This window comes from Gobius niger (assembly GCF_951799975.1).
Source record: "Gobius niger genome assembly, chromosome: 14".
In the NCBI taxonomy this organism is placed as follows: Eukaryota; Metazoa; Chordata; class Actinopteri; order Gobiiformes; family Gobiidae; genus Gobius; species Gobius niger.
The window spans coordinates 32,518,764-32,544,641 of NC_136865.1; the positions used below are offsets into that span (position 1 = coordinate 32,518,764).

The following is a 25,878-nucleotide window of genomic DNA, read 5'->3' on the forward strand; positions in this document are numbered from 1 at the left end:
ACAAAACTAAACTGATCTTTTTCCTCACAGCAGATTTTTTTTCATCACTTTTTTTGTCGGGCAGTCGACTCATTTTTGTTTAACTTTCGTGACTTTTTTCTCACTTTATTTTCATTTTTTTCTAAATTTTTCGTCAAATTTTTCTCACTTTTTTGTCAATTTCTTGTCAATTTTTTGTCATTTTTTTGTCAAATTCCTATCACTTTATTGTAACTTTTTCGTCAGATTTTTAGATTTTTTTTTGTCCATTTTCCTCAATTTTTTGTCAAATTCTTATCACTTTTTCGTCCATTTTTGGTAAATTTTTTGTCAAATTTTTCTCACTTTTTGTCAAATTTTTGTCCATTTTTGTCATTTTTTTGTAATTTTTTAGTAAATTTTTCTCACTTTTTCGTCCAGTTTTTGTAAATTTTTCGTAAATTTTTTGTCACTTTTTCGTCCATTTTTTCTCAATTTTTTGTCAAAATTTTCAATTTTTTCTTTCAATTTTTTCTCAATTTTTCGTCAAATTTTTGTCCATTTTTGTAAATTTTTTGTCACTTTTTCATTTCATTTGTCAAATTCGTATCACTTTTTTGTCATTTTTTTCTCAATTTTTTGTCAAATTTTTCTCACTTTTTTGTCCATTTTTGTAAATATTTTGTCGCTTTTTCGTCAAATTATTCCCATTTTTTTTGTCACATTTCCATCATTGTTTTCGTCTCAGTTTCGTTGCTATTTTCACACCTTTTTTCCAGAAGCTTTTGGATTGGGGTAAAGCTGGAGAAAATGTGCTCGGTTCAGGTGGGAGTTAAGGGGTTAATATTGCCTGCAGTTCACAAACTATCCACCAGGGGGTGCTGCAGCGCCCTCAGCACCCTGGGTTCCCACGGCCTTGGGAAAAGTGTTTAAATGAGTGAAAACCGCTCAAAACAAGAAACATTTCCTCAATTCAAGTCATTTAAGCCAATGCTTGATATTCACTGCAGCTCAATGTGGATTATTGTGTTTACACTAAACTATTCTCCAGTTTGTTGCTTCTTCTCTCCTCAGCTGAGAGGTGATGGTGTCGGTTTCTGGTATCGGGACCTCATAAACGAGTATTAGTACAAGCATGTGGTATCGGCCCGATAACAATACTAGTATCGGTATCGGTGCATCCCTAACACTAAATAAATAAGTTCGCATCCAAACCTCCAGAGGAAAAGCTCACTGGTACAAGCGGAAACTCTGCATGAAAACAAAATGATCCATGTTTGATATTTTTGACGAACTCAAGCCGGACTCGTGTCATTATTTTCCAGGATTCCTTTTCAATGACATTCAAGGCCCTCGAATCTGCATTTCTCACAGACAGTTTTGGTTTCAGAGGACGAGGCGCGAGGACGTGAGGATGAAGAGGAGGAGGAGGAGGAGGAGGAGAGTGCAGCAGCTGGATCTGACGGCAGCAGCTGGAAACACAAAGAACAACACGGCCATTTTAAAACAGACGGATCCACAGTGTTCAGAGACAGGTGGAAACAAACTCCTCTTTATATGCAATTATTATGCAAGTATTCAAAGCGCAGTACACATTTAAAGTAGGGCTGTCAAAATGAAGTGTGATTAATGGCATCATGTGTTTTATCTGAGCCACACGTGACCTGAAGGCTCTTGTATTAACCTCTAACCACCCGCCTGAACCATTCTGTCCTCTTAGGTTGTTATATAGGCCAGTGTAGCATCTCATTTGAAAGCTAAGACCCACAAAACTGATCTTTTTCCTCGCGTTGTTGCTGTGTTGGGTCACCTTTTGTTTTTTTTCTTTCTTTTTTTTTCATTTTTGTTGAATTTTTGTCACATTTTTGTTGAATTTTTGTCACATTTTTGTTAATTTTTTGTTGCATTTTTGTCATTTTTTTGTTGAATTTTTGTCAAATTTTTGTCATTTTTTTATTGATTTTTTGTCACATTTTTGTCATTTTTTTGTTGAATTTTTGTCACTTTTTTCTCAATTTTTTGTCAATTTTTTGTCAAATTTTTGTTGAATTTTTGTTGAATTTTTGTTGAATTTTTGTCATTTTTTATTGAATTTTGTCACATTTTTGTTGCGTTTACATCCTTGTTTTCTTCTAATTTTTTGTGGCTGTTTTGGTGCTTTTTTTCCCAAGAAGCTTTTTGATTAGGGTAAAGCCGAACTGGATAGAAGGGGATCCGTTCAGGCGGGAGTTAAGAGGTTGCAAGCCTGGAGTCTCCGATCTTTTCACTCAATGAGGTACTTTTATTAAACAAAAGCTACTATTGCATCAAAAAGGCTCATCTAATTATCCTATTTTAACAAAAATGATTAGAATTTTGTCCTTAAACTCTACTTTATGAGCCTAAAAGTTTACAGATTCTGTCCAACATGTTCAGCACCAAAGAAAATGTGGCTGTGACTAATCGATCCTTGGGCTGAAGATCCCGGTGATCAGGTGTTTTTCCCATGAATCTGAAACTGGGAATATTTGGTTAAAACCTCTTAACTCCCACCTGAACGGAGCACATTTTCTACAGTTTGGCTTTACCCCAATCAAAAAGATTCTTGGGGAAAAAGCATCAGAACAGCCACAAAAAATGAGAAGAAAACAAGGATGTGAACGCAACAAAAATGTGACAAAAGTTGAACAAAAAAGTGACAAAAATTCAACAAAAAAGTGACAAAAATTCAACAAAAAAGTGACAAAAATGTGACAAAAATTCAACAAAAAAGTGACAAAAAAGTGACAAAAATTCAACAAAAAAGTGACAAAAATTCAACAAAAAAGTGACAAAAATTCAACAAAAAAGTGACAAAAATTCAACAAAAAAGTGACAAAAGTTGAACAAAAAAGTGACAAAAATTCAACAAAAAAGTGACAAAAAAGTGACAAAAATTCAACAAAAAAGTGACAAAAATTCAACAAAAAAGTGACAAAAAAGTGACAAAAATTCAACAAAAAAGTGACAAAAATTCAACAAAAAAGTGACAAAAATTCAACAAAAAAGTGACAAAAATTCAACAAAAAAGTGACAAAAAAGTGACAAAAATTCAACAAAAAAGTGACAAAAGTTGAACAAAAAAGTGACAAAAATTCAACAAAAAAGTGACAAAAAAGTGACAAAAATTCAACAAAAAAGTGACAAAAATTCAACAAAAAAGTGACAAAAAAGTGACAAAAATTCAACAAAAAAGTGACAAAAATTCAACAAAAAAGTGACAAAAAAGTGACAAAAATTCAACAAAAATCAACAAAAAATCAACAAAAATTTGACAAAACCTCAACTCGCAACAACGCGAGTAAAAAGATCAGTTTTGCGGGTCTTAGCTTTCAAATGAGCTGTTACACAGGCCTATATGATGCTGGACAAGTATTCAAAATGGCTCCTCTCTGGACTCCATTGTACACAGTAGTTACAATAAAACGATCCTGTATGAAGTGACCTCTGACCTCTGAGGAGCAGCCGGTCCGGGTGTGTGAACCTCACTGCGGTCGCCTCGTCTGAAACACAGGAAAAGGAGGCGCGTGAGGAGCCTGAACGCACTGAGGCGAGGGGCAGGAAGGGCACCTGACTCACCCTGGTCCAGGGACAGGCGTGTGGAGCTGACCGTGAGCCCGTTCTGGTCCAGGACTTTGTAAACGCCTTGGTCCGAGTCCGAGACCGAGGTCAGACGCAGCTGCTCCTTCAGAGGCTCCTTCAGCACCCGAGGAGAGGCCGTACCCCCGCGCCACCACAGGGGGCGCCACTCCGAGCTGTTACTGAAAATTGAAACAAAAATGTGACAAAAATTCAACAAAAATGTGACAAAAATTCAATAAAAAATGACAAAAATTCAACAAAAATGTGACAAAAATTCAATAAAAAATGACAAAAGTTCAACAAAAATGTGACAAAAATGTGACAAAAATTAAACAAAAATTAAACAAAAACTCAACAAAAAAGAGACACAGGGGGCGCCACTGAGCGGTTACTGAGGAGAGACACAACTCAACAAAAATGTGACAAAAATTCAACAAAAATTCAACAAAAAATGACAAAAATTCAACAAAAATTCAACAAAAAATGACAAAAATGTGACAAAAAGTAAAAAAAAATGTGACAAAAAAGTGACAAAAATTCATAAAAAATTGGGGGGAAAAATGACAAAAATGCAACAAAAATTAAATGAAAATTCAACAAAAAATGAAAAAAATTCAACAAAAAAATGACAAAAATTCAACAAAAAAAGTGACAAAAATGTGACAAAAAAGTGACAAAAATTCATAAAAAATTGGGGGGAAAAATGACAAAAATGCAACAAAAATTAAACAAAAATTCAACAAAAAATGACAAAAAAATGACAAAAAATGACAAAAATGCAACAAAAATTAAATAAAAAAAAATAAAAAAATGAAAAAAAAAAATGACAAAAATTCAACAAAAAAAGCGACAAAAAGTGACAAAAAATTCAACAAAAAAGAGACACACACAGGGGGCGCCACTCTGAGCTGTTACTGAGGAGAGACACACAATTCAACAAAAATGTGACAAAAACTCTACAAAAAATGTGAAAAAAATTCAGCAAAAAATTACTAAATTCAACAAAAAATGACAAAAAATGACAAAAAAATGACAAAAACTCAACCAAAATTCAACAAAAATGTGACAAAAATTCAACAAAAAATGACTAAAATTCAACAAAAAAATGACAAAAAAGTGACAAAAATTCAACAAAAAATGACAAAAATTCAACAAAAAATGACAAAATTCAACAAAAAAATGACAAAAAATGACAAAAATTCAACAAAAAATGACAAAAATCAAACAAAAATGAAACAAAAAGTGACAAAAATGCAACAAAAAAATGACAAAAATGCAACAAAAATTCAACAAAAAAATGACAAACACAGGGGGCGCCACTGAGCTGTTACTGAGGAGAGATAAAAACACAGGGGGCGCCACTGTGTATGAATTGTGCTCTACAAAAGAACTTGTCTTGTAATAAAGGCAGTAGTAAAAGTAGTAATGGTAGTATTAGGCTCATGCCGCTGGACGTGTGCAGCTCCAGGATCAGTAGTTGTAGTAGTAGTAATGGTAGTAGTAATAGTAATAGTAGCAGTAGTAATACCTGCCCTGGAAGGCCAGGCTCGTGGCGTGGGCCGTGTGCAGATCCAGGATCAGATCTTCTCCGCGCCGCCTGAACTGGACCGAGCTGTGGTCGAACACCAGGAGTTTGACGCTGCAGAGGAAGAGTCCGCGCTTCGCCTCTGAGATCAGGAAGCTCTGGTACTGCCCCCCGTCCGACACCTGCAGGTCCCTGAGGCGCAGAGAGCAGTCGCCTCGGCCCGCCTGAGGGAGCTCCGCCCGCTCAGACAGCTCCTGCGCCGTCCACCTCTGCTGCCCCCTGGAGGACACAGCAGGAACATCACAAACTCACCCTGAGCCTCTGCTGCCCCCTGGAGGACACAGATCTGACATCACAAACTCACCCTGAGCCTCTGCTGCCCCCTGGAGGACACAGCAGGAACATCACAAACTCACCCTGAGCCTCTGCTGCCCCCTGGAGGACACAGCAGGAACATCACAAACTCACCCTAACACTCTGCTGCCCCCTGGAGGACACAGATCTGACATTACAGACTAACCTAACCCTCTGCTGCCCCCTGGAGGACACAGCAGGAACATCACAAACTCACCCTAACACTCTGCTGCCCCCTGGAGGACACAGCAGGAACATCACAAACTCACCCTAAGCTACAAAACACATTTAAACAGTCACTTTTCAAAGCACTTTTTCATCACATTTTTGTCCATTTTTGTAATTTTTTTATCACATTTTTGTAATTTTTTATCACATTTTTGTAATTTTTTGTCACATTTTTGTAATTTTTTATCACATTTTTGTAATTTTTTTATCACATTTTTGTAATTTTTTGTCACATTTTTGTAATTTTTTATCACATTTTTGTAATTTTTTTATCACATTTTTGTAATTTTTTGTCACATTTTTGTATTTTATTTAATCACATTTTTGTAATTTTTTTTAATCACATTTTTGTAATTTTTAAATCACATTTTTGTAATTTTTTCATCACATTTTTGTAATTTTTTCATCACATTTTTGTAATTTTTTTATCACATTTTTGTAATTTCTTGTCACATTTTTGTAATTTTTTATCACATTTTTGTAATTTTTGTATCACATTTTTGTATTTTATTAAATCACATTTTTGTAATTTTTTTTAATCACATTTTTGTAATTTTTAAATCACATTTTTGTAATTTTTTGTCACATTTTTGTAATTTTTAAATCACATTTTTGTAATTTTTTATCACATTTTTGTAATTTTTTAATCATATTTTTGTAATTTTTTATCACATTTTTGTAATTTTTTATCACATTTTTGTAATTTTTTTATCACATGAGCTGTTACTGAGGAGAGACACACACAGGGGGCGCCACTGTGTATGAATTGTGCTCTACAAATGAACTTGCCTTGTAATAAAGGCTGCAGTAATAGTAGTAAAACCCTCTGCTGCCCCCTGGAGGACACAGATCTGACATTACAGACTAACCTCACCCTCTGCTGCCCCCTGGAGGACACAGATCTGACATTACAAACTAACCCTGAGCCTCTGCTGCCCCCTGGAGGACACAAATCTGACATTACAGACTAACCTCACCCTCTGCTGCCCCCTGGAGGACACAGATCTGACATTACAAACTAACCTCACCCTCTGCTGCCCCCTGGAGGACACAGCAGGAACATCACAAACTCACCCTGAGCCTCTGCTGCCCCCTGGAGGACACAGCAGGAACATCACAAACTATCCCTAAGCTACAAAACACATTTAAACAGTCACTTTTTAAAGCACTTTTTAATCACATTTTTGTCCATTTTTGTAATTTTTTATCACATTTTTGTAAAAAGTTTAATCACATTTTTGTAATTTTTTCTTCACATTTTTGTAATTTTTTTTTATCACATTTTTGTAATTTTTTTTATCACATTTTTGTAATTTTTTATTACATTTTTGTAATTTTTTCATCACATTTTTGTAATTTTTTTTGTCACATTTTTGTAATTTTTTATCACATTTTTGTAATTTTTAATCACATTTTTGTAATTTTTTTTAATCACATTTTTGTAATTTTTAAATCACATTTTTGTAATTTTTTGTCACATTTTTGTAATTTTTTTATCACATTTTTGTATTTTATTAAATCACATTTTTGTAATTTTTAAATCACATTTTTGTAATTTTTAAATCACATTTTTGTAATTTTTTAATCACATTTTTGTAATTTTTCATCACATTTTTGTAATTTTTTTTATCACATTTTTGTATTTTATTAAATCACATTTTTGTAATTTATCACATTTTTGTAAATTTTTTTCATCACATTTTTGTAATTTTTTCATCACATTTTTGTAATTTTTTCATCACATGAGCTGTTACTGAGGAGAGACACACACAGGGGGCGCCACTGTGTATGAATTGTGCTCTACAAATGAACTTGCCTTGTAATAAAGGCAGTAGTAATAGTAGTAAAACCCTCTGCTGCCCCCTGGAGGACACAGATCTGACATTACAGACTAACCTAACCCTCTGCTGCCCCCTGGAGGACACAGATCTGACATTACACACTAACCCTAACCCTCTGCTGCCCCCTGGAGGACACAGATCTGACATTACAGACTAACCTCACCCTCTGCTGCCCCCTGGAGGACACAGCAGGGACATTAAACCAGTACCTCTGCTCCAGGACGGGCCCGGCCGAGTCCAGGCACCACTGCACATGGGGCACAGACGGGCGGCTGAGGGCGGGGCAGGGGCAGGGCAGCAGGACGTCTGCGCCCACCAGGGAGGAGACGACCGCCGGGTCAGGGGCGGGGTCAGGGGCGGAGCCAGGGGCAGCCGGCGAAACCAGGGAGGCTGCAGAAACATGGGGCAGGTTACGTGCACTTTCCTACAGACGTTTTATCCGGTACTTTGTCTCTTCTAGAAATGAATAAAACATTGAAGTCATCAAACCAATTTTCATTTGATTCTATTGTTTTCAGTCCTCACATTTGACCAAAGCTTAAAAACCCCTTACCCCCCGCCTGAACCGAGGTCGGCTTCTTGACTGGAGGTTACAGTCGATAGTAACACAGAGTAAACACATTTTTTAAAGCACTTTTTCATCACATTTTGTCACATTTTTGTCATTTTTTTGTCATTTTTTTGTCACATTTTTCTCACTTTTTTTTTCTTTTTTTTTTGTCAAATTTTTGTCATTTTTTGGTCACATTTTGTGATTTTGTTGTCATTTTTTTGTAATTTTTTAATCAAATTTTTATAAATTTTTTGTCATTTTTTTGTCACATTTTTGTCATTTTTGCAATTTTTTTTTGGTCACATTTTTTATTTTTTTTGTAATTTTTTTGTAATTTTTTGTCATTTTTTAATCAAATTTTTATCAATTTTTTGTCATTTTTTTGTCATTTTTTGCATTTTTTTTTGTCCTTTTTGTCATTTTTTTGTCATTTTTTGCAATTTTTTTTGTCACATTTTGTAATTTTTTTGTAATTTTTTTGTAATTTTTTGTCATTTTTTAATCAAATTTTTATCAATTTTTTGTCATTTTTTGGTCACATTTTGTCAAATGTTTGTCATTTTTTGCAATTTTTTTTGTCACATTTTGTCATTTTTCTGTTATTTTTTGTCTTTTTTTTGTCACATTTTTATCACATTTTTGACACATTTTTGTATTTTTTTGTCAATTTTTGGTCAATTTCTTGACATTATGCACAGCACTGACACGTGTGAGCTTTACCTTTGGTCTCTGTACAATTAACAGCCCGTGTTTGTCACTAAAATAAAAGCACGCACTGAAACCTCGGCTTCTCTTGTTGATTTGTGGAGGTCACGTACCTGTGTGAGCCGACAGACGGAGCAGCAGCTGGAGCATCGCCCTGAAACACAAACACAGGAGTCAGTCCTCACACTGCAGCGCCTCCTGTGGCCACCAGATGTCGCCCTGTCTGTGCTTGGACCAGACTGTGGACGCTAGATCAGATTTATTTAACCTCTTAACTCCCGCCTGAACTGAGCACATTTTCTCCAGTTCAGCTTTACCCAAATCCTGTAGGCCAGTGTAACGCCTCATTTGAAAGCTAAGACCTACAAAACTCATCTGAATGGATCTTTATCTTTTCCATCATTTTTTGGAGGGTTTTCAACTCATCTTTGTAACTTTTTTTTCTTCATTTTTTGGGGCTTTTTGTCATATTTTTGTCACATTTTTGTCATTTTTTTTGTCATTTTTTGTCAATTTTTTGTAAATTTTTTGGGGGGGTATTCAACTCAAAAATATACAAAAATGTGACAAAAAATGACCAAAAAAAATGACAAAAAAATGACTAAAACGTGACAAAAAAAGACAAAAAATTACCCAAAAAATGTGACAAAAAATGAAAAAAAAGAAAGACAAAAAAAGACAAAAAAGTGATGAAAAAATGGATGAAAAAGTTGCAAAAATGTCACAAGAAATTGAAAAGAAATTGACGAAAAAATGACAAAAATGTAACAAAATGTGATAAAAAAAGACAAAAAGTTGATTAAAAAAAAAGACAAAAATCTGATCAAAATTTGACAAAAAAATTGACAAAAAATTACAAAAAAAATGACCAAAAAGTTACAAAAATGAGTTGAACCCCCCCCCCCCCCAAAAAAAAAGATGGAAAAAAAAATCTGATGACGTGAGGAAAAAGATCCATTCAGATGAGTTTTGTAGATCTTAGCTTTCAAATGAGGCGTTACACTGGCCCACAGGATTTGGGTAAAGCTGAGAAAATGCTCTCGGTTCAGGCGGGAGTTAAGAGGTTAATGAGGATAAAAAACACCACCAAAAAAGTGATTCAATAAATATGACGAGGCAGGTCTTAGCTTTCAAATGAGGCGTCACACTGGCCTATGGGCTGCAAGCTGCCGTCAGTCTGCCCCAGGGCAGCTGTGGCAGTTTACCACCACTGAGTATGGCGTGAGTGAAGAATGCAATGTAAAGCCCATGCATTATTATCACTAAACTCCAGTCGAGGAGCTTTTAGATTTGGGTAAAGCTGAACTCAGTTAAGGCGGGGCTGAAGAGGTTAAACATCCCCATAATAACCACCTCCAATATGATGATGTCATTGTCATTTAAAATCCTCCTCCATCTGACTGAGCGCAGACCCTACAGTAAGAATAAACTCCTTACCAGGCGCGTGCACTCTTGGTTTCCATGGAGACGGGTCCAGGTCTAGTCCAGGTTCAGTCCGGGGTCCGGTCTGCCCGCGCGCTCTGCATTTACTCTAGAAAATGTGCGAAATCAAAACTTAAGGACGAGTTTAAACCGCAGCCCCGCACAGCCGCAGGTTTCTGTTCTGACGAAGGACCTTCAAAATAAAACCGCGACCGTTTCCTCCAGAGAAACTACGTGAAAATCTGCCGAAGCCACGTCGCTGTTTAGGTGGAAACATGAAAGTTATTCCGTTGGTTCGGTTTATTGATCACGTGTCGCATCACTGACCGTTTTTTTCCTCCAAATCCGCGATGTTTTCCCTCTGATTCTTGTTTATTGTGACAACTTCCGGTCGGCGCTAGCTGCTATGCTAGCCGCGGGCTTGACATTTCTGCAGAAACGAAACCTGAGCTCGTTTTTCTCTCATTATCTCTGAGCTGATGGTTTAGAGTTCACCGGAAACAGAAACTCGCGCCTTAGTGGAAAGGCGTGAGTTTAAAAAGGTTTTGTTTCTGTGAATATAATATAATAAAGTCCCCGCACTCACTTCCGGTGTCTGTTTCACGCTTTAACACAAACATGCTCCAGGCTGCCCGGACCCTGCTGCTCATGTGTAAGTTCATTATTTACAATATTCAGCTTCTATTGTTTTATATTTCATAATATAATTTGCATATTTATTACAGGAATAATGACTTTTTAAATATTTATACTTTTGCAGTAGTTTTTCCAGACTGTACTTTTTGCTTTACTCAGGTAATATTAACCCCTTAACTCCCGCCTGAACCGAGAGGATCTTCTTCCTTTTTTTTCCATATTTTTTTTGTTGGGTATTCAACTCATTTTTGTAACTTTTATGTCATTTTTTGGTCATTTTTTTGTTCATTTTTTCTTCATTTTTTCATCAATTTTTTGTCATTTTTTTGTCACATTTTTGTCATTTTTTGTCAATTTGTTTTTATCAAACCCAGGGTGCTGAGGGCGCTGCAGCACCCCCTGGTGGATAGTTTGTGAACTGCAGGCAACATCAACCCCTTAACTCCCACCTGAACTGAGCACATTTTCTCCAGCTTTACCCCAATCCAAAAGCTTCTGGAGAAAAGGTGTGAAAATAGCAACAAAACTGAGTCGAAAACAAGGATGAAAATGTGACAAAAAATGGACAAAAAATGACAAAAATGGACAAAATTTTGACAAAAAAATGAGAAAAATTTGACAAAAAATTTAGAAAAAAATGACGAAAAAGGTGATAAGAATTTGACAAAAAAATGTGAAGAATTTGACGAAAAAGTGACAAATATGTGACACAAAATTGACAAAAAAGTGAGAAAAAATTGACAAAAAAATGACAAAAATTTTACAAAAAATGTAAAAAAAAATGACAAAAATGGACAAAAAATTGACAATAAAGTGAGAAAAAGTTGACGAAAAATGTACAAAAAAGTGGTAAGAATTTGACAAAAAATTTGAATAATTTGACGAAAAAGCGACAAAAAATGTAGAAAAAATGACAAAAAATTGACAAAAAATGGAGAGAAAAAAATGGAAAAATTTGACAAAATGTTTTGAAAAAATGGGAAAAAAAAGGATGAAAAAGTGATAGGAATTTGACAAAAAAAAATGCAAATAATTTGACAAAAAATTGACAAAAAAGTGAGAAAAAAGTCACGAAAATGTGACAAAAATGAGACGACTGCCCGACAAAAAAAGTGATGAAAAGCAATCTGCTGTGAGGAAAAAGATCCATTTAGTTTTGTAGGTCTTTCAAACGAGGCGTTACACTGGCCTACAGGATTTGGGTAAAGCTGAACTGGAGAAAATGCTCTCTGTTCAGGCGGGAGTTAAGAGGTTAATAAACAGGATTTATTAGAAAAAGTATTTTGGGGGTACATTTTGTCCCTCAGCGCCCCCTAACTAAACGGCTCTGGGTCATGGACTGTATTATTCATTATTGCTGCTGTTGTTTGAGGGATTGTTGTTGTGGTTTTTCGTGTTGCATCTCCATGAAAAGAGAATAAATGAACGACATGAAAAATGTGCAATAAGTTTGACGTAAAGCCTTTATTGAAAACTACAGGTGAAACTGTTTCTGCAGCTGAGCCGACGTTTAGGCAGAACGGACGCAGAGTCGAAGCATTTCTGTGATCAGGCCCACCTTAATGTACCCATAGGCCCCGCCCCCCCTTAGCTCAAACCCTAACCCTAATGCTAACCTATAACCCTCACCATGAATCCCACACACACCCTAACCCCCGACTGTCTGTGATTGTAATGAGTGAGCGTGGGCCACATGAGCAGCGTCCACGTGGCTCCAGCAGGACAGTCAGATCAGTGCTGTCCTTCCTCTCCCTGATCTCTCACATCCACCATCAGCAGGTCTCGCACACATGAAGACACGGCTCAGGATCTGGTGAAGGACGGAGAGTAGAAGCTGGACAGACACTGCAGCGTGTTCCGTGTAACTCCTCCCCCCAAAGGAAACTCCAGCGCTGTGAGGGCGGAGCTTTGATCCCGTGAGCTGAAGGCAGAAACAAAATACAATTCAAAACCACTCACAGACCGATTCCTTTCAGGCTCAGTCAAAAGTAGTTTTCATTTGTGTTTCGTGTTCGCCTTTAGCCTCGAGTTTCCTCCAGTGAAGTCATTACACGTCACCTCATGTTGTGAACCCGCTCCAGTCACGTCCGAGCTTTTACTCTCCGTCCTTCACCAGATCCTGAGCCGTGTCTTCATGTGTGCGAGACCTGCTGATGGTGGATGTGAGAGATCAGGGAGAGGAAGGACAGCACTGATCTGACTGTCCTGCTGGAGCCACGTGGACACTGCTCATGTGGCCCACGAACACTCATTACAATCACAGACAAGCTTCAGCTCTACCAGCCGGAAACCACGGGAGGCCACAGGGCATGTAACCCTTTAAGACTAAAACATCTCTGTGATTCTACCCAATCACAGATATGCATGTGACCCTTTAAGACTAAAAACATCTCTGTGATTCTACCCGATCACAGATATGCATGTGACCCTTTAAGACTAAAAACATCTCTGTGATTCTACCCAATCACAGATATACATGTAACCCTTTAAGACTAAAAACATCTCTGTGATTCTACCCAATCACAGATATACATGTAACCCTTTAAGACTAAAACATCTCTGTGATTCTACTCAATCACAGATATACATGTGACCCTTTAAGACTAAAAACATCTCTGTGATTCTACCCGATCACAGAAATGGCTTCCGCTCCGTCCGGCTGTTTGAGGCGAGTGGATGGAACGTGGCCTCTCCTGTTTGCTTCTCGGTGCTTTACTTCCTGTCCAGCTCGATTGCCGTGTTGGCGCGAGACTCCCCCACAGACGAGTCCAGGCCGCTGGTGGCGATCAGGTACTTGGTGCGCTCGGTCAGCAGTCGGGTCTGGGCGTCCGTCAGGCGAGCGTTGCTCCGCTCCAGTCTGGCCGCCAGGGACTTGCGCAGCAGGTTCTCCTCGGAGTACATGCTCCTGTACCTGTCCAGCTCCGACCGGACCGCGAGGCCGTCCGCGGTGGCGGATCGAACGCGGGACACCTCGCTCTCCAGCTCCCGGATCCTCTGCTCCAGCCGGGACTGCGTCTGGGCCGCGTTGTTGGCGTTGATCTGGTCTTGGGCTTTCTGAGAGGCCGCCTGGGTCTGGAGGAAGAGGTCGACCTGCTCCAGTTTGTGCTTGAGCTCGTCTCTGCTCCGTCCCTCGGTCAGAGAACGCTCTCTCTGCGCGAAGTCCGTCTGCCTCCTCAGCTCCTGCAGCTCGTCCACACGCCTCTGCTCGGAGCGTTTCACAGACGACAGCTCCTCTCGCAGCTCGTCGTTGTCCTTCACCAGCTGGCGGCGCTGGAGAGTCTCTCGGTCCAGCAGCTCCTGAAGGTCCATGTTCATGATGAAGTCTCCCGTCTTGTCCTGGTCTCGCAGCCTCTTCTCCGTCGTCTTCACCGTCGTCTGCAGACTGTCCAGCTTCCTCTGCAGATCCGAGTTCGAGCTTACCTTTTGGCTCAGACTCGTTTCCACTTGCTTCAGACGGGTTTCCACTTGCTTCACACGGGTTTCCCCTTGTTTCACACGGGTTTCCGCATCGTTTTTCTGCTCTCTGATACTCAAAGCTTTCCTCTTTAACCTCTCGTGCCGCATCTGCAGCTCCGCCTCCTTCTCAGCAAAGCGCTTTTCCGCTCGCACGCGCTGATCTTCCCTCTGCGAGAGCTTCTCTTTGAGCTGCTCCAGGTCCTCGAGCGCACAGGCCTTCTGCTCTTCTAAAGCGCAGACCTGGTCCCGGAGCTCCTTCCTCGCGTTCACCAGAGCCGTCTCTTTGGCGTCGCGCTCGTCGTGGGCGTCCTGCAGTCGTCGCCGTAGCTCCGCGGCGTCGCTCTGGGAATGGGACAGCTTCACACAGAGGCCGCTCACTTCTTCGTAATGGCGGGCGGCGTCAGCGGCGAGTCTGTCTTCAAGTCTTTGGCTTTTCTCCGCCCACCGCTCGACCTCCTGTGCGCCGGCGGCCAAGCGGGCGCGAGAGGAGTCCGCCTCCTTCTCCAGCGTCTCCCTGGCTTTCTTCTCGTGCTCGAAGTTGTTTCTCACGAGGCCCAGCTGGGACTTGAGCGCCGCCAGCTGGTGTGTGCAGGCGATGGCGGTTTGGGAGAGGGCGTCGCCGTTGGCCTTGGCTTCTCTCTCGGCGTTTTGCAGCTGCTCTTTCAGACTCTCGCTCTCCTCGAAAAGGAGTTTCTCTTTGAGGCTGCCGTCGGCCCGGAGCCGCTCCAGCTCCGCCGTCACACTCCGGACCTGCTCTTGTAGTGTGGACGTCTTCTGCAGGAGGTCAGCGTTCTCCTCCTTCACCTCCTGCTGTCTGTGGAGCAGCTCGTCCTGGAGCGCCCGTGCACTGCGCTCGTGAGCCAGCAGCTTCTGCGCGGCGCCGTGCTCCTCCTCCAGCCGCTTCACGCTGACGACCAGAGTCCGCACTTCCAGCTCGCGGTTCCTCAAAGCGAACTCCATCTGTTGTTTCTCCCGGGCCTGGAGCTGGTTCTGCTCCTCAGTCTGTTGGAGCTTGTCTTTCGTGGCGTTGTGCGACGCTGTGACCTGGCGCCGGTTCTCCTGCTCCTGCTTCAGCTGGCGTTTGAGATGATCCACCTCCATCTGCAGCTCCGGCTTGACTCCGCTGACGTCATCCAGGGAGTTTTTCAGATCCGCCTTCTCCGTTTCCAGCTGCTTCACTTTGTTCGACAGGCGACTGTTCTTGTTCTTCAGCTTCTGAACGGCGCGCTCGTACTCGCGGAAAACGTTCTGAACTTTCATGGTGCTCGCGGAGTCCAGAGAGCTCGAGTCCAGCTCCTGCATGAACGACTCCAGGTCGTCTGAGGCCGTGTCCGAGGACTGGGTCAAATCCTCCATGAAGTTCAGCTCCTCCAAACTCTGGATTTCCTTCTTCTCCTTGAGCATCTCTCCATCGTCGCCGCGAAATGACTCTTGTTCATTCTCTGGTCCAGATCCTGCCTCCTCTTGTGTTCGCTCATAAACCTCGCTGTCACTTTCCCAGCCTGAGTCGTATTCTGGGTGTTCATGGCTTTGAGGTTTTGGCGACAGTGGTGGACTGGAGTTTAAGCTCGATGGGGCTGATTCTTCTTCTAGAATCTCTTCCTCGTCCTCCACCTCGTCGTCACTTAGACTCGATGGGGCTGATTCTTCTTCTAGAATCTCTTCCTCGTCCTCCACCTCGTCGTCACTCAGACTCGATGGGGCTGATTCTTCTTCTAGAATCTCTTCCTCGTCCTCCACCTCGCTGTCACTCAGACTCGATGGGGCTGATTCTTCTTCTAGAATCTCCTCCTCGTCCTCCACGTCGTCGTCACTCAGACTCGATGGGGCTGATTCTTCTTCTAGAATCTCTTCCTCGTCCTCCACGTCGTTGTCACTCAGACTCGATGGGGCTGATTCTTCTTCTAGAATCTCCTCCTCGTCCTCCACGTCGTCGTCACTCAGACTCGAGTCTAAGTCGCTGTCAGGTTTTGAGCTCCTTCCCTCTGGTTCCTCTTGCAGCTCGAACTCCTCAGAGTCAGAGGTTGTGGCAGCGTCCGGCTCTGGGATCATGTGTTCATCTCCTGCTCCATCATAAACGTCACTCTCCTGGTCTGACTCGCAGTCTGGGTCTGCGTGGATTTGAGGTTCTGGTGAGAGAATCTCTTCGTCGTCGCTAATTTCCTCTGGTTCCTCTTTAAGCTCAGACTCCTCAGAGTGTGTCTGCTCTGGGGAGACGTGGTCAGCTTCTGCGCGCTCATAAAGGTCCTCCCCGTCGCTATTAGCTTCCTCTGGTTTCGCTTCAGACTCAGAGGTTCTGTCTGTGTTTGGCTCTGGGGAAACAAGCTCATCTTCTGCCTCATCATTTTCACTTTCCAGATCTGAGAAGTCGTCTGAGTCGTGGCTTTGAGGTTTTGGACTGGAGTTAAACCTCGATGGGGCTGTTTCTTCTTCTGAAATCTCTTTGTCATCACTATTTCCCTCTGGTTCCTCAAACGCCTCATTGTCATAGGATGTGGCAGCGTTTGGCTCTGGGGAAACGGGCTCATCTTCGGCCTCATCATTTTCACTTTCCAGATCTGAGAAGTCGTCTGAGTCGTGGCTTTGAGGTTTTGAGCTGGAGTTTAAGCTCGATGGGGCTGATTCTTCTTCTAAAATCTCTTCATCGTCGCTAATTCCCTTTGGTTCCTCTTCGAACTCAGCGTCTGGCTCTGGGAATATGAGGTCATCTCGTCCTCCGTCATAAATGTCCTCCACGTTGTCGTCAACTTCCTCTGGATTGGCTTCAGGCTCAGACTCAGAAGTTCTGTCAGCGTTTGGCTCTGGGGAAACGGGCTCATCTTCTGCCTCATCATTTTCACTTTCCAGATCTGAGAAGTCGTCTGAGTCGTGGCTTTGAGACTTTGGTGACAATAATGGACTGTAGTTGAATGTTTCGTCATTTGTTTCCTTATCTTCATCGTCGCTATTTCCCTCTGGTTCCTCTTCGAACTCAAACTCCTCAGAGTCAGAGGACGAGGCAGCGTCTGGCTCTGGGGAAACCGGCTCATCTTGTGGCAGCTCATAAGCATCATTTTCACTTTCCAGATCTGAGAAGTCGTCTGAGTCATGGCTTTGAGGTTTTGAGCTGGAGTTTAAGCTCGATGGGGCTGATTCTTCTTCTGAAAACTCTTCATCGTCGCTAATTCCCTCTGGTTCCTCTTCGAACTCAAACTCCTCATTGTCAGAGGACGAGGCAGCGTTTGGCTCTGGGAACACGAGGTCGTCTTCTGCTCCGTCATAAACATCGGACTGGAGGTCGGAGTCTTCGTCCGAGCCGTCGTGGCTTTGCGTTTCTTCCCGCGGGAGTGGAGCGGAGTCGCGCCGCCGCTCTGATGTGGAGGGAGTTTCAGGGGTTTCTGGAAGCTCTTCATCGTAGGGTTCATCTTCAGATTCATAGTTTGTCTCATCTTCTGTGTCAGACTTTTGTTCCTCATGAGCTGTTTTGGCTTGAGGAACGCTGTCGTCGTCAGATTCGTAATCAGATTCTTCCAAACCCAGCTCAGCCATAAAAGCCCTCCTCTTGGAGGCGCTGGACTCAGGGATCTCCTCAGTTTCATCCTCGTCCGTCGAGATTTCTTTCTCTCCGAGGCCGGACGTGAGAGCGGAGGTGGACGCGGAAGGTTCATCGGCGCCGCCTTCTGCGCCTGGAGTCTCTGGAAACCTTTGAGCGTGAGGAGAGTTGTCCTTGTGAGAGTCGTCATCAGATTCTGAGAAAGAGCAATCTTCCAGAACATAGTTAGACATGAAGCCTGTCTTCTTGTCTTTGGAGGTGTTGGTCGAAGGAAGGGCATCAGGGCGGCGGTTTGGAAGACGGCGGAAGTGTGGGGTGGATGGAGACGACTCTGTTTCAGAATCTTCGCTGCTCGAGATGTGTCTGGGTTTGAAAGCAATATATGTCCTCCTTCTCAGGCGGAATGAGGTTACTTTCTTTGAAAACATGAGGGGTTTGTCGACTGAAGAGTGAGCCTCTTCTGCGATGGGTTTGAAGTCTTCTGTAAAGTCAGCCTCTTCTGTGACGGGTTTGTCTTCTGTAAAGTCAGCCTCTTCTGTGAGGGGTTTGAAGTCTTCTGTAAAGTCAGCCTCTTCTGTGAGGGGTTTGTGTTCGCTGACAGATACACTGGCTTCTGCAGACAGTCGTGTCATGGAGGCCGGGCTTTGTGCTTTCATCAGTGGAGTCGTGTTCCCGGGATCGTTGACATCAAAGTCAGCTCCTTCTTCCAGCAGAAGCTGAACTATCTCCACGTGACCTCCTCGCACGGCCAGATTCAGAGGGGTCAGTCCGTCCTGGTTGCAGGCGTTGATGTCCACGGGGCAGTTCAGGAGCAGCTGTGTGAGGGTCACAGACGGGAGGCTAGCGCTGAGATGTAGCGCTGTGTTTCCTTCTCCGTCCGCCAGGTCTGGCTCAGCGTGATTCTCCAGGAGAACGCGGACACAGGCTTCGTGCTGACCTTGAACTGCTTTCATCAGGGGCGTTCTCCCTTCTCCGTCCAAAAGGTTCAGTCCTGCGTCAGAGTCAACGAGAAACTGCACCACGTGGACACGGCCGACAGCGCAGGCCACGTGCAGCGCCGTCCGGAGCTGCTTATCCGTCTGGTTGATGTCGCTCCTCTGTTTGATCAGCTGTTTGACTTTAGCCAGGTCTCCCACTGATGCAGCTTTGTGGAGCTTCCCCAGGTCTCTGTCCTTCAGGTCATAACCCGCGGACCGTCCTGGAGGAACGTCACGGCCTCCAGACGAACCGCTGCTCTCCCCGCCACGCCTTCGGAAGTTAAACACGTTCCTCACGGCCTCCATTTTGCAAACGGCGTGAGTTTATAGTGTTTTTAGTCGTGAAACAGCAGCGTTTTACACGTTCTCGAAGCACTGACGCTCAGAGAAGTTGAAAATGTGTGTGTTTGTGTCGACGCAGCTCTCGAAGTGCTGAGCTGGGTCTGACGTCGCTAACGGCAACCAACAGAATGTCCTGGAATCTGGCCCTGTCGCTACGGAAACGGATCTGCATGTAGATGACATCATTCCAGACACGCATCTCTGGAATCGCCCATATATGGTCATGTTTGAAAACAGTCAAAGGGGGAAAACAATTTGGAGAAAAATCAAAACTTTCTCTAATTATTCAAAAACTACTTTAACAAATGCAGAATTATGAATATAGTTTCTACTAAACAAAGAAACAAAGACATGGAACGGAGAATGCTAACTTGATGCTACATGTTAGCATCGGGCTAATGCTAACGGTTAGCTAGCGCGAGCTACAACTGCCGTTTTTTCACTTCTACTGAACAATCTGCTGTGAGAAAATATCCATATGGGCCCGATTTACACTTTACTTTATTTATGTGATAAAAAAGTTCATTTTCCACCAGAAAATGGCTAAAAAGAGGGAAATATTGTGTTTTCTAAAGATTCTATTTTCCCCCTCAGCGAAGCCACGCCCCCTTCTATGACGAGATGCGTCTGTATCTATGTGGTCATGTTGCTTTTGAACATATTACTTTTTCAGATGAATAACATCAGCTGTAAGTTAAGAATTATATTTCTATTTCAGTGTAGCAGAAATTTGAATGAGGAAATGTTGACCAGAAAAGTTATATTTATTCGATTTTTTAAGCAGCTGACAGGAAGTGACATCGATAAAGGTACAAAGTTCAGTTTGACTCATTTCCCATTGACACAACATGTCACGGCAACAGTTTAAAGTTGTTGTAATGAACAGGAGAAATGTCATTCGTGGCTTCGTTCCGTCGTCGAAATTCGGACGCCGCGCTAGGGCTGTTCAATTAATCGAAATTCGATTACGATTTCGATTGCAACAGTAAACGATTACACAATTAGCATAATCGCAAAAAATCGATTATCATTTTTTTTTTCAATTTTTTTTTCTTCTAATTTTTAATTTTGGGATTTTTGTCACTTTTTTGCTGGATTTTTGTCATTTTTATGCTGGATTTTTGTCACTTTTTTGCTGGATTTTTGTCATTTTTTTGCTGGATTTTTGTCACTTTTTTGCTGGATTTTTGTCATTTTTTTGCTGTTTTTTGTCACTTTTTTGCTGGATTTTTGTCTTTTTTTGATGGATTTTTGTCATTTTTTTGCTGGATTTTTGTCATTTTTTTTGCTGGATTTTTGTCACTTTTTTGCTGGATTTTTGTCACTTTTTTGATGGATTTTTGTCACTTTTTTGCTGGATTTTGTCACTTTTTTGCTGTTTTTTGTCACTTTTTTGCTGTTTTTTTGTCACTTTTTTGATGGATTTTTGTCACTTTTTTGCTGTTTTTTGTCACTTTTTTGCTGTTTTTTTGTCACTTTTTTGATGGATTTTTGTAATTTATTTGATGGATTTTTGTGACTTTTTTGCTGGATTTTTGTCACTTTTTTGCTGGATTTTTGTCACTTTTTTGCTGGATTTTTGTAATTTTTTTGCTGGATTTTTGTCACATTTTTGCTGTTTTTTGTCACTTTTTTGCTGTTTTTTTGTCACTTTTTTGCTGTTTTTTAGTTTTCATTGAAACAGACCTGTAGTGGACCTGTAATTAACTGTAATTGACCTGTAATTGACCTGTAATTATTTCCTACTGGGCACATTTTGATAAAATAACAAAATAAACTTTAAATCATAGTTCATCCCTGAGAAAGGTCATTCCCGCTGGTTCGTAGTGACTGTTCGATTACAACAGCCCCAAACTGAGTCTTTGCAAAGCTCGTGCTTCAAACCCCAATGGTAACGCTAGCGATGCTAACGATGCTGCCTTCAGGGGCCTCTCCTCGGCTCCTCCGCAGACTCTCGCGGTGCGTTCAGGGACTAACATGTTCTCCTCTCTGTCCTCCAGGCGCTGCCTTCAGGGGCCTCTCCTCGGTTCCTCGGCTCCTCTGTGGTGTGTTCAGGGACTGACATGTTCTCCTCTCTCTCCTCCAGGCGCTGCCTTCAGGGGCCTCTCCTCGGCTCCTCCTCGGCTCCTCTGTGCTGCGTTCAGGGACTGACATGTTCTCCTCTCTCTCCTCCAGGTGCTGCCTTCAGGGGCCTCTCCTCGGCTCCTCCGCAGACTCTCGCGGTGCGTTCAGGGACTGACATGTTGTCCTCTCTGTCCTCCAGGCGCTGCCTTCAGGGGCCTCTCCTCGGCTCCTCCACAGACTCTCGTGGTGCGTTCAGGGACTGACATGTTGTCCTCTCTGTCCTCCAGGTGCTGCCTTCAGGTGCCTCTCCTCGGCTCCTCCTCGGCTCCTCCGTGGTGCGTTCAGGGACTGACATGTTCTCCTCTCTCTCCTCCAGGTGCTGCCTTCAGGGGCCTCTCCTCGGCTCCTCCTCGGCTCCTCCTCGGCTCCTCTGTGGTGCGTTCAGGGACTGACGTGTTCTCTCTCTCCTCCAGGCGCTGCCTTCAGGGGCCTCTCCTCGGCTCCTCCTCGGCTCCTCCTCGGCTCCTCCTCGGCTCCTCCTCGGCTCCTCTGTGGTGCGTTCAGGGACTAACATGTTCTCCTCTCTCTCCTCCAGGTGCTGCCTTCAGGAGCCTCTCCTCGGCTCCTCCTCGGCTCCTCCGTGGTGCGTTCAGGGACTAACATGTTCTCCTCTCTGTCCTCCAGGCGCTGCCTTCAGGGGCCTCTCCTCGGCTCCTCCTCGGCTCCTCCTCGGCTCCTCTGTGGTGCATTCAGGGACTGACATGTTCTCCTCTCTGTCCTCCAGGCGCTGCCTTCAGGGGCCTCTCCTCGGCTCCTCTGTGGTGCCTTCAGGGACTGACATGTTCTCCTCTCTGTCCTCCAGGTGCTGCCTTCAGGGGCCTCTCCTCAGCTCCTCCTCGGCTCCTCCGTGGTGCGTTCAGGGACTGACATGTTCTCCTCTCTCTCCTCCAGGCGCTGCCTTCAGGGGCCTCTCCTCGGCTCCTCCGCAGACTCTCGCGGTGCGTTCAGGGACTGACGTGTCTCTCAGGTGTAACGTTAGCTCCGCCCCCTCGCAGGTGCAGGCCCAGACCTGGTTCAGGCTGGACTCGGAGCAGGTCCTGCCCTTGTTCAGCGTCAGGCCGAGCAAACTGGGCGAGGCCTTCAGGGAGGAGCACCTGCTCAGGTAAAAGACGGAAATATAAACCGGAATTAAAGGTTCTATATCCTGCAAAATCGACTTTTTAGAGCTTTTAGCCATGTTGTTCTGCTATTTCCTTCTCAAAAACACCCCCAGAGTGGTTTGTGGCTTCATTCACGCAGCTCTCAGTAATCCTCCTGAATCCTGCTCTCTGAGGCTCCGCCCTCCTGCTCTCTGAGGCTCCGCCCTCTCCTGGTGAACGACTGAGTGTTCAGTTGTGATGTCACAGCGGAACAGACGTGCTCGACGTCTGTAATGTAATGTCTTACAGCCTTATTTTAATTTGTAAAACAGCTTTTTCATTATTTCTGTCGTAAGAGAGATGAAAGAGGAAAAAAAAAAAATTAATAATAATAATAAAAAATAAAAAAAGGATGTGTCCGAGGTGCTTCCAGGTCAGCTGAGGCCAAAACAAACACATCCCTGAGCGTCTGAACAGATCAGTCATGTTTGCGCTGCAGCTGAAGATGGAGCTTGTTATAACTGGACACACCTGTTCTTTATTCTTAACTAACGATAATGTCACGGAGAAAAAGAAGCGCGTTTGGCTACGAGGACGGGAGTTTATTCAACCTTTTTCAAGAAGAGGCCACTTGAAGTTGTTTTTTTCTCCGGGATTCAGCGACTTTCACCAAAATAGTGTTTTTCTGTGACTGTCACTGATGGATGTTTGTGAACCTTCACCTGAATCAAAGTGGATTAACTTTTATAACCAACGCGAGTCCCACAATGTAAACAGCGATGGAGCAGAGGGTGAGTCAGTCCAAACGCGGGTTAGCTTGTGTGTTAGCATATTAGCATGTGTGTTAGCATATTAGCATGTGTGTGTTAGCATGTGTGTTAGCATATTAGCTTGTGTGTTAGCATATTAGCTTGTGTTTTAGCTTGTGTGTTAGCATATTAGCATATGTGTTAGCATATTAGCTTGTGTTTTAGCTTGTGTGTTAGCATATTAGCTTGTGTGTTAGCATATTAGCTTGTGTTTTAGCTTGTGTGTTAGCATATTAGCATATGTGTTAGCATATTAGCTTGTGTTTTAGCTTGTGTGTTAGCATATTAGCATATGTGTTAGCATATTAGCTTGTGTTTTAGTTTGTGTGTTAGCATATTAGCTTGTGTGTGTTAGCATATTAGCATGTGTGTTAGCCTTTTATGAAGCTGTGTTGCAGATGTCAACTCCGTATAACTGCATCGTGAAGTTACTTCACTTATTGCTGTTTATTTATATTACGGTAAAGTATGTGCGGAGAGAGGGGGCGGAGTTAACTGAGAGAGGGGGCGGAGTTAACTGAATCGAAGCGTTTTGTCTTCCGGGTTTGAAAAATACCTCCAGAAAACACTTATATTTATCACAAAAATTAGTGCTCCATAATGGTAGAGGTACAATATATCATATACATATACATGCCTATACTTAACTTTGGAATGGCTAAAATAGCAGGATACAGGACCTTTAAACATTTTGTGACTAAATCTGGACTAAAACTTAGAAAAAGACTAAAGCTGACGTCACATGACACACTCCTCCTGTCCAGAGGGGGCGCTGTGGGGTCTGAGGGGACTCTGGAGGGCGGGGTCAGTCTGGAGATCAGGGCAGCGACGCCGCGGGACACGGGAGTTTATGTCTGCACCAGGAACATCCAAGGAACCAGGACCATCAGTACTGCAGTATATCTGACTGTTACAGGTACTTATACTACTTATACTACTATAACCTCAGTGCTGCAGTATATCTGACTGTTACAGGTACTTATACTACTTATACTACTACTATAACATCAGTACTGCAGTATATCTGACTGTTACAGGTACTTATACTACTAATACTACTACTATAACATTAGTACTGCAATATATCTGACTGTTACAGGTACTTATACTACTACTACTACTACTATACCATCAGTACTGCAGTATATCTGACTGTTACAGGTACTTATACTACTACTACTACTACTATACCATCAGTACTGCAGTATATCTGACTGTTACTGGTACTTATACTACTACTACTACTACTACAACATCAGTACTGCAGTATATCTGACTGTTACAGGTACTTATACTACTAATACTACTACTATAACCTCAGTACTGCAGTATATCTGACTGTTACAGGTACTTATACTACTAATACTACTACTATAACCTCAGTACTGCAGTATATCTGACTGTTACAGGTACTTATACTACTAATACTACTACTATAACATCAGTACTGCAGTATATCTGACTGTTACAGGTACTTATACTACTAATACTACTACTATAACATCAGTACTGCAGTATATCTGACTGTTACAGGTACTTATACCACTAATACTACTATAACATCAGTACTGCAGTATATCTGACTGTTACAGGTACTTATACCACTACTACTACTACTATAACATCAGTACTGCAGTATATCTGACTGTTACAGGTACTTATACCACTAATACTACTACTATAACATCAGTACTGCAGTATATCTGACTGTTACAGGTACTTATACTACTAATACTACTACTATAACATCAGTACTGCAGTATATCTGACTGTTACAGGTACTTATACCACTAATACTACTATAACATCAGTACTGCAGTATATCTGACTGTTACAGGTACTTATACTACTAATACTACTACTATAACATTAGTACTGCAATATATCTGACTGTTACAGGTACTTATACTACTACTACTACTACTATACCATCAGTACTGCAGTATATCTGACTGTTACAGGTACTTATACTACTACTACTACTACTATACCATCAGTACTGCAGTATATCTGACTGTTACAGGTACTTATACTACTACTACTACTACTATAGCATCAGTACTGCAGTATATCTGACTGTTACTGGTACTTATACTACTACTACTACTACTACAACATCAGTACTGCAGTATATCTGACTGTTACAGGTACTTATACTACTAATACTACTACTATAACCTCAGTACTGCAGTATATCTGACTGTTACAGGTACTTATACTACTAATACTACTACTATAACCTCAGTACTGCAGTATATCTGACTGTTACAGGTACTTATACTACTAATACTACTACTATAACATCAGTACTGCAGTATATCTGACTGTTACAGGTACTTATACTACTAATACTACTACTATAACATCAGTACTGCAGTATATCTGACTGTTACAGGTACTTATACCACTAATACTACTATAACATCAGTACTGCAGTATATCTGACTGTTACAGGTACTTATACCACTACTACTACTACTATAACATCAGTACTGCAGTATATCTGACTGTTACAGGTACTTATACCACTAATACTACTACTATAACATCAGTACTGCAGTATATCTGACTGTTACAGGTACTTATACTACTAATACTACTACTATAACATCAGTACTGCAGTATATCTGACTGTTACAGGTACTTATACCACTAATACTACTATAACATCAGTACTGCAGTATATCTGACTGTTACAGGTACTTATACTACTAATACTACTACTATAACATCAGTA

General features: G+C 42.1%; 2 protein-coding genes across 2 annotated transcripts in view; one reads left to right on the top strand and one right to left on the bottom strand.

The window, feature by feature from the left end:
- Positions 1-1,293: 1,293 nt before the first annotated feature.
- Positions 1,294-10,227, bottom strand: igldcp (Ig-like domain-containing protein; the record flags this gene model as incomplete). Its single annotated transcript, XM_079570759.1, has 7 exons — positions 1,294-1,430; positions 3,429-3,479; positions 3,556-3,737; positions 5,087-5,362; positions 7,716-7,896; positions 8,878-8,918; positions 10,202-10,227. 7 exons carry the CDS (start codon positions 10,225-10,227, stop codon positions 1,345-1,347), a joined length of 843 nt encoding a protein of 280 aa, XP_079426885.1. The 3' UTR covers positions 1,294-1,344.
- Positions 10,228-10,804: 577 nt separating this feature from the next.
- LOC306973767 (uncharacterized protein) overlaps positions 10,805-25,878 on the top strand; it is a gene marked incomplete at both ends in the record, with an annotated part of 20,671 nt that continues 5,597 nt past the window's right edge. Inside the window, 3 exons of the mRNA XM_079570760.1 lie at positions 10,805-10,838; positions 22,145-22,355; positions 23,906-24,038. Coding sequence (XP_079426886.1) covers positions 10,805-10,838; positions 22,145-22,355; positions 23,906-24,038 — 378 coding nt within the window. The remainder of the gene's footprint in view (positions 10,839-22,144; positions 22,356-23,905; positions 24,039-25,878) is intronic.